Source organism: Amblyomma americanum, chromosome 3, assembly GCF_052857255.1.
Source record: "Amblyomma americanum isolate KBUSLIRL-KWMA chromosome 3, ASM5285725v1, whole genome shotgun sequence".
Classification (NCBI taxonomy): domain Eukaryota; kingdom Metazoa; phylum Arthropoda; class Arachnida; order Ixodida; family Ixodidae; genus Amblyomma; species Amblyomma americanum.
This window is the reverse complement of record NC_135499.1, coordinates 214,378,179-214,391,380: the sequence shown is the minus strand read 5'-3', so window position 1 is coordinate 214,391,380 and position 13,202 is coordinate 214,378,179. Positions and strand designations below refer to the sequence as shown.

Here is a 13,202-nt window from a genome sequence, read left to right as displayed (position 1 = left end):
ACGTCTATCTCTCCACATTCATTTACACTAGAATGCGCAAACGACTGGTGACAACGTATTTATCTCCATGTAGTGCCGTCTAGCGGCTGCCACAGCAATTAACATAAATAGCTCAGGTTAGCCCAAAAAGATGGCGCTACACACATGCACCAACGTTGGTTTTGGGGAATCATTTCTAGCGAAGAAAATAAATCAGTCTCAAAACTTTGCGGACAAAGGTTGTATATAGAAAAACACTTTTCTTGAGAAAATGAAAGCTTCGTTTTGTTTGGAGTTGTGATTCAAACTGCTTGTTGTTGAGCCATGTAATAATGAGAATAGCTCTGTAAAAAACACAACCCAGAGACTTATTAAAGGGACACTGAGGAGAACTCTATCAATTTTTTTTTTGTTAGCGAAATCTGATAGTTCGGCATTTCATGGTATTGTTGCCGCTTGTCCGGGCGCTAAAGATGCATTTATTTCAAAGAAATTTGGATTCGAAGTTGAAAAAGTTTTTCCCGCCCCTCTGATTCAAACTGGGGGACTCTTATGACATCACAGAACGTAGTGACGTGAATCGTGACGTAAACGCAGACTCCGTGATTTCTGCCGGCTAGCGGTGCGGTGTGCAACCTTCCTTTGCAAGCCTCAGAGATTTGTGACGTCCATGAAGTAAAGAAAATTCCTCCACGGTGGCGCCTCTTGTCCTAGGAGGTTATCACGCTTGTTCTTGCGAGATTGGCCTGTGGCGGCGATACCTGCATTTTGGTTCTTGCTATTTTCTACATTACAAGAGCTTTGTATTCAGGAAGAGTGGCGTTTTTGTGACCAGGAGCTGCTATTCTATGGATACAAGCCAACTTCAATTTCTCCTCAGTGTCACTTTAATGGGACTGCACTTACCTTTTACAAACCTTGTTTTCATTGTTTTTTTCACAGTGGTCTTCATTGTTATTAACTACACTCAAAAAGTAACAATGGTTGCATCTGCGGCATCTTTAAAAAGAAATCTTACGTGTCTTGTGTCCTGTGCCTTGCAGAGTCAGGACCAACTTGAAAAGCTGCGGGAGGAATATGAGGTGCTCCAGAAGGAAGACAAGGAGGTGGGTGTTTCTTTGTGCGTATTCTTCTGCATGTGGGCTCGTTTCCATCTTTGTGCATTGTTTTCATAACATGTATGCATCAACCTCCTTAAAAGCATCCTTTCTTCTTTACTAATTTAATGCAGGGACATGGATTGCAGAATATTTTGATGACTTTCTGAAACCAAAAGTAGGCAGGAGAAGTGTAGAGTTCTTTTGTACTACAAAGTAACTTTCTGGGGCTCTTTTGATGTAATTAAAGCAAAGCAGATGGAAAAGACAGGCACAGTGTAGAAGAGAAAATAGCAAGACACTTTAGTCGGACACAAGTCAAGAACAAAGTGGGAAATTTCTCTCAAAGAAGGCCCTCTAGCCAACAGCGTCTACCGATTTTCATGCAGTCATGACTAATCTGTGGTTAATACCCTGTCAGGCTAATGTGACGATTATCTGTGCGTGATAGCAGATTAACTTCCAATTAGCCGCACATGGTGAAAAACAGTGCAAAAGGAACACGAAGGGCAGACAGGACGACGCTGTCCGTCCTTTATGTTCTCTTTCAGACTTCAGACTGATTGAGTTTTGTATAAGATAAGGGTAAAAAGTAAAATAATTACCAATTAAGAAAAATGATCTCACTTCTGTGCTCTGCTTGGAGAATGAATTCTTCATTCTGATCAGCTACGAATCATCTAGCTACAGTCATTGCAATATGTGATGCTGCTTTCTGTTTTTTTTTTTTGCTTGTGTTATTCAACTCTGATAAATTTAATAGATCAGTGAGCTATGTTTACTTTCAGGATTTCAAAAGCTTCTGTGTTGTCGTATGAAAAAAGCTGAACCACTGAATGAGTTACTTACTCATTGTTTGGCTTTTTAATGGTATGTGCTTGTGCTGTCAAGAGTTTATGTAGTCGGTGTTTTTTGCTTTTTTGTTCAAGTATGGGACCATTTAGTGGCTTTCTCATGACTTTGTTTGTTTCTCAGCTGTTTCATTCTTTATCCACGTGTGTTCCACTCTAAGTCATCTGTGGCATAAGCATCGGTTCATGTATGACCTTCACAGTGATGCACAAATAGTACTGAAATGGTAACTTAGATGCTGGCTGGCTCATGCCTTGGCTTGAATTATTAGAGAGAAAGGTTTGAATTACTGAAACATGGTTAGATACATAGTGAGTAAATAATGGTGAAAGGCCTGCACTCATTTTACTCATCCACTCTCTTGCCTTGCGGCTGCACATGTTGTTTTCCCGTGTTTCAGCTTCTGAAAAAGGCATCAATTCTTTTTCTATAGCCTGCAATAGAAAGGGCTAGCTCCAAGGCCTGCTGTGGGCATAAATTGTTGAAGCAGTTATGATGCAGTTAGATTAAAGATAATGGCTTGCTTCCAGTATTTTCATATGATGGTGTGTTTTTATTTGTTGGTAGGAATTTTTTATCTCTGATGCCATGTTAGTGAGGAAGAGAATATGTTTCGATGCACTGTAATTTACAAAGATACAAGCGTCTGACACATACGTAGCGTCACCGCCACCGTTGCATGTTGCTGGCTTTCTTGCAGGCCGAGGCCCAACTGGAGGAAGTGCGTGCAGCTGCCAAGCGCATTGCGGACGGTGTCGGAAGCCAGGAGCCGCAGCTGGCAAAGCTCTGCACGCTGCTGCGTATAGATGCTGAACTAGCTGACCAGGAGGCTCGCTTCCGAGCTAGCTGCCGCCAGGAGATGCAGCGGCTGCAGGAGCTTGTGGCATCTCCAGAGCCTGAACAGGCAGCTGGCAGCAGTGAGGAAGACAGTCAGGTTGAAGCCCAATGCCAACAGGAACGCGAGAGGCTCCAGCGCATGCGGCTTCTTTTGGTTTGTGCTCCCGACATATTGAACTTACATTTTTTTTAGTTTGGCATTATACAGCTGGGTAAATATGCAAGGGTGATGCAAAAAGTAAGGTAACAACAGCTTGCGTCGACAAACTTTATTCCACAGGCAGATACACTGCTACGCAGTTGTATGTCACTACTATTCATTATTTTCAACATAGTCACCATGCTTGTATTGTACAAACATTTGTACACCAAGGAATCGATGCAGGTGTAGCAGAAATCTGCATCGAGTCCCTGAAGCCACGTTATGGTTCGAAGAAATGGCAGTCACTGGCTGCCAGGTCGGGGCTGTAGAGAGAATGGAATGGAAAAAACATATATCCTCATTTTCCAAGTATAATTCAAAACAGCTTCATCTGCAAAGAAGGCTATGTCATGGGCTTTTGAGACTACAAGGGTGTGCTTCTGCTTGATTTCCACACCAAGGAAGCAACAGTGCATGCTGCCAGTTAGTGTCACACACTGAGGTGGTTGCAGGAGGCCCCATTCACAGAAAACCTGGACTTAACAGGCATTGTGTTGCTGCGCGACGTTGCCTGACAACTCTCACCCAACATCATGTGCTCATTGTTACACCACTTTTGGAGGGTGGTACTGGACCAGTCCTGACCTGGCAACTAGGGATTTCTATCTTTTCGGACCATAAAAACAGCACCTGGGTGACAGGCAATTTACAAACCACACAGAAAGCTGGCATAACATGGCTTCAGGTGGTTGATGCAGATTTCTTCTATGCTGGCATCGGTGCCTTGATGTACTGTTTGAACATATGTTTGGACAATCGGTGTGGCTATGTTGAAAAGCAATGTGTACCAGTGACATTACTGTGTATTGGCATATCAGACTGTGGAATAATGTGTATCAGTGTGAACTGTTATTGCCTGACTTTCTGAATCAACCTCACGGCTCACTATTTTGAGCTGCTCCAGCAGTTCACCGTAGAACAGGCAGCGTTTGATTTCTGGTTGGCGCATAGGCAATGCAGAAATGTCGTCTACGCACGCGCCATCTGCTGGGCCAGCACAGTGCATGGCGAAGGGGGGTTTCAGTGGGTGGCACATGATGGTGCTGCAACTGCATGCCAAGCACAGAGGAAATGTACCGGAAACGTGTGGTACTCGCTTAATTCCGACATCTGCAGGATAGAAAAAAACAAATGATGTTATCGGTGGCGGCAGCAGCTTGGCACGCTGCCAAAGTCCGCGCCAAGGTCCACGTGCTGTGTGCCAAGCCGCCCGGACGGGGCGGCGTGTAGTTCGAATTATCCGTAGCGGAACCGACTCGCACTCGAATTAACGGGCTTTTTTATACGCAGATCTGTATGGAGCTTGGCCGGACCAAGTAGAGTAGTTCAAATTATCTGAAAATTCGAATTATCGAGGTTTGAATTAACAAGCTCTCACTGTACTACGACGCCGGCGGCGGCTTTTCGACTGAACGAGCTGTATATGCTGTCGCGTAAAACGAAGTGGCAGCACTGAAAATCACGGTTAAAGCTGTGAGGCGATCGGTGTTTGGGCCTTATGGCTACAATTTTCACCAAGTGCTGACTACTTTTTAGGCGTGGATGGAATAAGAGAGGTTTACCTTACGAGCCACATATCATACCGCCACATGTCATTTTTACTTCGCAAAGTCTCAATGAATAGCAGGACGAAAGTGTGGCAAGAGGTAAAACGAAGTGCAGGAGGTTGTCATTCCTGGTACCTGAGGTTTACCACACAAAATATGTCTGTGGTCACTGTGGCTGCTTGGCGAAATACTTTTTGGGCGCGGACTTAGCCTACACAAACAGGCGCACTAGCTTTGGCAGCGTTGCCTGCTATGTATGAAACAGTATAGGGACTGCTTTTTCTTGTAGGCTAAGAAGAACCGGGAAATAGCAGCCATTCAGAGGAAGATTGATGAAGTTCCATCCCGTGCAGAGTTGAACCAGTATCAACGCCGTTTTGTCGAGCTTTATGGTCAAGGTAAGCTCATGGCACCTTAACCACCTAACGGGTTTGGATGAGCCAAGCTCGTCATATGTCTTTTCTGGCTCCTGATTAGTCTTGTCATGTGTTTTATAACACTCATGTGTCCGGTTTAAGGCGAGTGAGGCTCGTCCAAAGCATTCTTTTGATTTGCTGACAGATGGCAACGCAAGTACCAATGACCATTTTTGGCACCACAAAAAAAAAATGTGTCTGTTAGGGGGTTAAAGAAGCACCACAGTGCTTGATAATGCTAGATATGCTGTGCCTCTGAGTGGGTCTCCTGATTTAACACAGCCACTAGTTCTTGTGATGGAAGTACTGAAGGCAGTAACGTGCGGCAATTCATTGTTCTTTCTGGCCTTAATAAATACAGAAAGTACCACACAATATTTCCGTGATAATTAATAATATAAAAATACCAGATCTTAAACTTTGGTGATTAATATCGGAATGCACAAACATTGCTTGCTGCTTTTCTTGTCCCCGAGGGATGGCTTTCTATGTTTCTTTAACATTAAAGCCAACTCACGCGTATGCAGTTGTCGACACCAAGGTGTTGCACCCTGCATGTCACTGTGGTATGCAACACTGCTACTGGTAGCTGCAGAATTTTTATATTCGTGATAATTCCATTGGCAAAATGTTAGTGCTGGGGATGGCTGATCATGAAAGCTTGGCTTTAGGTGCATAGGAAGCACATGTGCAAGATTCTTATTGCAGGGCCCCCTTGAGATGCATTTCAGAGTCTCTGCCTGGCTTTCTTTTGCCACAGTGTTGGCAACACTTTGATCAGTCCCTTTATCGTTGCTATGTATTTCATAAAAGCAGCACTTGACATAGGTTTGTTTAAAAATGATGTAAGAACTAGCTTTTTGAAATCTCCTTCATTCGCAGTTCTTGTGGTTAAGTCTGCAGTTGGTGTGGTTAATATTGCAGTCTTTGAAGGCTAGACAAGTTTTTCTTTGTCAACTAAAGCGTCAAAGGAAAGCTTTATTAGTTGCTTGTGCTATTGAATGCAGATGTTGCATGTTGGCAAATATTCTTCTAATTTAAAAGTTTCAACAATTTATTTTTAAGCAATAAATATTGCCACTGGTTGAAACTCTCATTATAGGGACAGAGAGATAAGAAAGAAAGGGTTGAAAGTGAATGTTTCAGCTGCCTTGGGTATGACAGATATTTTGCATGGAGACTGTACTGAGCTTTACTTGCATGCTGTCCCAAACAGTGGCTGCTACGCACCGAGAGACAAAACAGTTCTTCACATTGTACAACACTCTGGACGACATCCGAATGTATCTGGACAAAGAGGTATGCTGGCCATATATTTCGGGCGACGTGTGCTAAGCTTGGTAATGCATATGCTAAGTGTTGCAGACTTGTACTTAATTTTACAAAGTTTTTTTGTCTATGTTTGTCCCCATTTTTTTTTTACATGAATTGGCTTACAGGCATCATAGCTTGTCTTGTTAAGACTGGAGTAGGCTAAAAATGGGATTTAATATCAAAAGAAGCTGTGAGACATCACACCGTTCGTACAGTACATGATGTTTATTCACTTGCTATTCTATTGAGGAAGCTCACCTTACATAATAACATAAAGTGAAGTTTTTTTTTGGTGCTAGCCCTTGTGTTACTGGGTAATCGTTAACAATTTTTTGTCATGCATTTCCAGATTGGGCTGCTAAACTCGGTGCTTGAAAACTTCACAGAGTAAGTTCTATCTGTTTTCTTGCTGTACTTGGCAATCTGTCATGGGTCGACAGCATAGCATAAGTGAGCAGCAAGTGCCCTTCACTCCTTCCCCAGGAGTGAACCCAGGAGTGAAGAAATGACAGGGATATCTGTATATCACATCCTCTTGTTAGGAAAGCACTCTCTCTTGGCAGTTGCTCTTAGCCCACGATTGTGCAGGCGGCTTTTGCAAATTTTTTTTCAAAGTATCTATCACTTTTATCACCAAGTCAGTCATGCTGGCTACATTTGAAATTTCTGCTGCACAGAATGGCAGACTATTTTGTGTCTACAATAAAAGGGTTGCTTTTCCAGAGCGAGAAATAAAAAATAGACATTGCAAAGTTCTACTCTGCACCAAGGAAGTGCTGTCTAGTCGCAAAGTAACTGCTGCATGAAAGGGACAAGGACGGTGAAGAAACTCATGCAACATGCACAAGCACATATTTTCAACAGTTCCTTCGCATCTAATAATGAACCAACTAGCCTGACAAATTGTACTGAAAGCCGCTCCAGTGGCTCAGTAGTTATGGCGCTTGGCTGCTGAACCGAAAGACGCGGGTTCGATCTTGGCCGCTGCGGTTGCATTTCGATGGAGGCGAAATACTAAATGCCCATGTGCTGTGCAATGTCAGTACACGTTAAAGAACCCCAGGTAGCTGAGATTTCCGGAGCCCTTCACTACGGCGTCTCTCATAGCCTGAGTCGCTTTGGGACGTTAAGCCCCCATAGACCATAAAGGAAACCAAATTGTGCTGTGTCAGTTTTTTTTTTCTTGACACAGTGGAACACTTTATTAAAGCACAATGTCAGCTGGGTTTCTTCTGCAGAAGAGCTTCAGATGATAACCGAATTACTCATTTGTGGGTTTAAGGTGTTTGATAGGTGAATAAGGCTGCAGTTTTGTGTATGGTCAAGTGTACATGCGTGTGGATTCCTAAAGTTTTTGAGCCATCCATATTTGTGTGAAATGTACATGCAAAAATTTTCAGGCTTTTCTTGATATTCAGAACTAAATGTGTGTCTAAATGTGTGAATGTGTGTCTATGTGAGGCTCGGCTGTCTGGTTGACATCACCACAGGTGTCATATTCTTGAGAGAGCCCACAGTCACGTGCAGCCCAGCACAGCCACACTGCCCTGCCTGGGTTTACTTTATATATGGGCAGATTTGGCTACACAGAGGCATAAGGCAACCTAACCATGTTTCAGACTGTTGATTCAGAGGCCACTGACCTCTCACTCCTTCTTGTAACTCCATGTGACCTTGTGCCATTTATTGTGATACAAAGTCCGTTCCTTCTTCTGGAGAGGGCTCACTATCCAGTTCACGTAGCCATCATGGCCCAGACCCACCCAGCTTACTTTCTCATTTGCCATCGACTGAGTGCAGGACCAGTTGGTTGCGACATACTACTCTGACAGTGTACGATATCAGCAAACAATATTTATTAAATAGGAGGAAGATTACTCATATAGCTATTGCCATGGATAAGAGCTGCACAAGGTTATGCACTTCTTTTGAGTGCAAGTTTCTATCTCTTGTGAACACTGAAGCCTTTGTGCAAAGGACTTGAGGCCTAGTGGTCATGTACGTACACTCTTTGCCAAAACCAGTCTGCATGGTTTACTTCTCACTTGTATAGTAAAGCCCTAATGGCTTCCCTGAAGATCAAAGAGGCCTTGGAAGCTGAGGACCAAGGTTCTCCTTACCATACAAAGATTTAGAGTTTGGAGGCTGGCATAAGAGCTTGAACATACAACTTTCCGACAAACCGTACAGCCTGGTTACTTTTGGAAAAGGCTGTACACGCAGTTTAATCTGCTGTATTCAGAAAACTGCATTTCAGCACATTAGGAATGCTTCAACTACTAGCACTTGCAGCAGCAGTTTTGTTGCAATGATTGATTTTGCTACCATTTCACTACCATAGTTTGATGTACACAAGAAATATAATGTGCAAATAAGCCACAACCTCAATGGTGACACAGGATATTTCGGTTGTTGCACATAAGACATAGCTAGGAGTATATAAACCCACTCCCATTTGGCTGCAAATGATCATTGACGAAGAGGGAACAGAGGAAATGCTGTGCAAACATACAGCTATTAAAAAGCATGTCAATACAAGGGTAAGGAACAACAGCATGGAGAGGGCTTACAGCTAGTGTTTATGAAAGGCAGTATTTCTGTGTGTTCCTGTACACTCGAGGCATTCTGCTTCTTTACAGGGCCATGTCTAATCCTGCGACCAAAGACCAGTTCCTGGCTCAGTTTGAGCAGATTGTTGATGGAGTGAAGCAGAACAGGATAAAGGTATGCCCGCATTCCTTGCAACCCTACTGCACCTCCTCTTCTGGTCATGCTGACATGCTTGCAGAAGCCATTACGAAAAGAGGCACGTTGGCTTTGCACCTTTTGTGGTGCATTGACTGAACACTGATTGCATGAGAGAGGTCTATGGTGTACTAGCACTTCCATTTTCTTGGTTGTGAACATTTTTTTTTTCTGCACACCATGCATGATGTCACATCAGTAAATTACTACATTTTATAAGCTGTGGGAAGAAACTACCATGCTTCGGTTGGTTTTATTATTTGGACACTAGACAAAGAACTGCCATTGTTTTAAGTAGTTTTAACTGCATTCCTTCTTGCCTCGCCCAGGCCTGGCGAAACGGCACATTTTCCGGCCTGAGCTTTCAGAACGCCTGAGCCCATGCAGCGCTGTAGTAGGCACTACCGTTTTGATAGCCTCATGAGCTATTGTAATGACACCACCAGAATGTGGGCTGATCAGGTCAGGTCAGCTGCATCATCTTATACACAAGCACTGACTTGCCCAACACCACCAAGCTTTAAGGATCACTAAAGCGGAATACTAAGTTAGGCTAGACTCATAGGCTGGCTCACCTGATAGCAAATATGTAATTTTATTACCGAAAACAACACTTTAAAAGCCAGAAAATTTCAGAAAAGTGAGGTATACATGGCACCACTATTGGAAGGTTCGTGCAGTGACGATAATTACATATTTATGAACGAACACTATTTTGTCATCTCGATGAGCACTTACTGTCAAAATACGAGGAAAACTATGCGGTGAGTATAGGCGGCAGTGCAGAGTGTCTCATAATTATAACAGTGCAAAACTAACGATGGGGAGAAAAGTATGTCGCAAACACAAGAACTGACGCTTTTGCCTCGCGTTGTGTGCACTCGGGCTATTTGTAGCCATTGAATGCAGCAAGTTCAGAACGGCAAGCTGTCAAGGACATTCACACTGTGTGCTTGCCACGCGGCCAGCGAAGCAGTTTCGTTCTCGCTTCAGCTTCTCGCTTGTGCTGGTGATGGGTATAATGAAATTGCAAAGTGTTTGTTTCTTTATTTTTAATACGCGCTCATGCAGATACGCACATGCATGCACAGCATCTACATGTGAAGCACTATGCGAGCTCGTGATCTTCTATGTTTTCTCCTCAGTGGAAAGGTGAACGTGCTTTCAGATGTGATATCTGAGGAGTACCACATGTATGCACCATTACCTCTCATTTGGGTCATTAAAAAAAAAAGTTTTCCAGCACGGTTCATCATACAGGCAGTATGTGATGTGCCGGAATGCTAAGCAGGGTTTTTCGTGAGAAATACATGTGTCATCATCGTCATCATCATCACCGCCGCCACCACCACCACCATCATCATCAACCACTGACATGTGTTTGCATAGATTATGCGTGCATCCGCTATCAACAGCTATAGCCAGCAGGCGGCAGACTACTTTCCGGCAGAACGTACCCCAATTTGTTTCCGCTTACAACTCGCAGGAACCAATTCACGAATGTAGAAATCGCTACGACCATGGCAGAGTGAATCGCAATGGTTGTCTGTGATCACACTGCGTAGTTGGCCAACAAACGCTCGATAATCGACAGCACAGTGCTCCGTTTGATGAGAAATGTGCATGCAATTTTTCACTCAGGTGTGACGGATGAACACTTTAAAGCACTACAGCTGCTCGTATGCTTTTTTAGGGTTCCTTGAAGCTTATGTGTATGCTTCACGACAGCACACAACGCACTCAAGGCTATGCGTTTACGTTATCGATGTTGATGTATACGAGGTCTGTTAGAAAAGTATCCGACCTTTGGCCGAAGAAAAAAAACTGGCATATCTCGAGCGTTGGAAACCTAATCACCCCCAAAGTAGTCTCCTTGGGACTCCACACACTTCTCCCAGCGGTGCTGCCATTGTTGGAAGCATTCCGAAAAGGCCTCTTTCGGAATGGAGTTTAGCTCAGCTGTCGTTGCAGCCATAATGTCCTCTCTTGTCTGAAATCGCTCTCTTTTCAATGGCCTCTTGATGTTGGGAAACATCCAGAAGTCGCAGGGAGCCATATCAGGAGAATAAGGATCCTGTTGAACTACAGGAGTATGGTTTTTTCGCCAAGAAAGTCTGAATCAAGTGCGAGGAATGTGCAGGAGCATTGTCGTAATGGATGCTCTAATTTCCTGTTGAACAAAACTCCGGTCTCTTGCGCTGCACAACATCACATAGGCGACGGAGGACATCCCTGTAGTGCTCTTTGGTGATTGTTCGACCCTGTGGTGCGTACTCGTGGTGCACCTCACTGCGAGAGTCAAAGAAAGCAGTCAGCATCACTTTCAGTTATCAGTTTCCGGCAGTGTTTCTGGTCTTTGACAATGGCACTTCTGATTGGTCAGATCACATAGACGTCATAGAAATGATGTCACCACAGTTCCAATTTTTAATTGGCACTTTGAATTTGTAATGGTTTCAGGACTTTCATTTGTGGTTTTTTTCAGCAACGCAGCCAGATTTCTGCGTAGAAAAAACATTGGTAGTGTTCCCAAGGAATGATCTGCCCGTCTTACCTAGTTTGATATTTCCCTTTATAGTCCCTTTCATGTGTCATCTTAGTTTGTCAATTTCCCTAGTGCTGAACAGAAGTTAGGAAATGGAGTGCACTATTTTTTGCTTTATCACTGCTTGCTACTTTTCAGTTCTATTGCTTTATGTGCCTGGTAATTAGAACATAGCTTGTCTTGCCTAAGAACTGTACCTTTTTGGTGCATGTCAAACTACACTTTAGTAAGAAAAGAGGCATTGCCTACTCGTGTTGTTGATTTTAAGTTGCAGGCTGCCAGAATCGCATTCTCTTCTTACTAAATATGACATGTATGACATTCCTTTTCCTACAGGTGGACAAAAAAAGGCAAGAAGCAAAGATGTCACGAGACCGGCTGCATGACAGCCTCTTGGAGCTGGTGGACAAGCAGAGGCTCTACTTCCGTACAGTCAAAGAATTCAAGGAGGTATGTTTTTGTCTTTAAAACCCATGCTATTTTTTTTCTCTTTAGGACAAGATAGATGCACATAAGAGAGGCATCGGGAGTTCAAGTAAGGACTCATACATGATGGTGACTGCATGTTATTCACTCAATATGAATTAATAAGACAGCAGTTAGGAGATCATATCATAGCTGTGCTAAGCCGGTGGAGTGTCATACATAGCATGTGGAGGCCAAGGGCTTGCCTCATATATTCTGCTTATTTCCCATTTTATTTTGCAGCTCTCTTCAGTTGTTCCATCCTTTTTCGCTTCTGCACCTCTGCTGATTAAAAAACACTTCACCTTTCAATACCATACCAACCCTTGCAAGACTTATAGTGGCCTTCAATGATGATATAAAAGATAAATTGAACAATCTTGGAATTTTTTCACTGAAGACAGAGCGGTTTAGCGGCAATATAAGAGAGGCGTATGTTCTTGCAGCGCAAAAGAAGAGATCAGGATGGACTTTTGGGCACACTGTCAGCATCTGCCATGAACTGCTGTGCTTTAAATATGCGAAAATACTGTATCCTTTCGACATAAGTATGCCTGCTTTCTGCAGGAAGCTTTTTCATGACTGGTGGTAATCCTCGCATTGCTTTGTATGTGTGCGCAGGACATCTCTATAAAATATTTTCTTTACTTTGCTGGCTCCCAGGCATTAACCAGGTTGAAGGTATTGGAAAACCACGCAAAAGGTCAAAACTGCACCACCCATTCCTGTTGAGAGCATTGAAATTGTATCTTTTCACGAGCTGGAAACTTCAGTGAAGACCAAACCCTTTGAATCACAGGCGTGCTGTTGTATGACAGACGTTCTTAAATGCTTCTTTTCTTTTTCTGCTTGTGCATCTTCTCTGTGAAAGTGCATGGGGACCCTAACTGTTTCCCACATTTAGGCAAGCATTGTTGCAATGCATGTTGCTGGAATAATTTTCGGTGCATTGCCTGTGCATTTTTTTCTGTCATTTGTAAATGACACATACCTTTGTCTTCCTTTCTTTTATTTGTAGGAGTGCCGAAAGAACGAGGTTCTTGTGGGGAAGTTGAAGGAGTCGTCCGGAAAGCAGCGCTGATAGATTACAACTTAACCCACAGCACAGCGACATCTGGCAGTGTGTCGCACATTCCATAGGATTTTTTTTTCTTGCAGGTACAGGATCTAAAATAAATGATGTTATATGTGTTGAGTACAAAT

General features: G+C 43.3%; 1 protein-coding gene across 2 annotated transcripts in view; it reads left to right on the top strand.

Moving 5' to 3' along the window:
* The window catches only part of fidipidine (coiled-coil domain-containing protein 93), a 23,963-nt gene extending 10,761 nt beyond the window's left edge, over positions 1-13,202 (top strand). For both annotated transcript variants that reach the window (XM_077659957.1, XM_077659956.1), the window contains exons 11-18: positions 1,023-1,085; positions 2,629-2,919; positions 4,804-4,912; positions 6,147-6,229; positions 6,594-6,631; positions 8,884-8,968; positions 11,871-11,984; positions 13,018-13,202. In XM_077659957.1, coding sequence (XP_077516083.1) covers positions 1,023-1,085; positions 2,629-2,919; positions 4,804-4,912; positions 6,147-6,229; positions 6,594-6,631; positions 8,884-8,968; positions 11,871-11,984; positions 13,018-13,080 — 846 coding nt within the window. In that variant the 3' untranslated portion in view covers positions 13,081-13,202. The remainder of the gene's footprint in view (positions 1-1,022; positions 1,086-2,628; positions 2,920-4,803; positions 4,913-6,146; positions 6,230-6,593; positions 6,632-8,883; positions 8,969-11,870; positions 11,985-13,017) is intronic.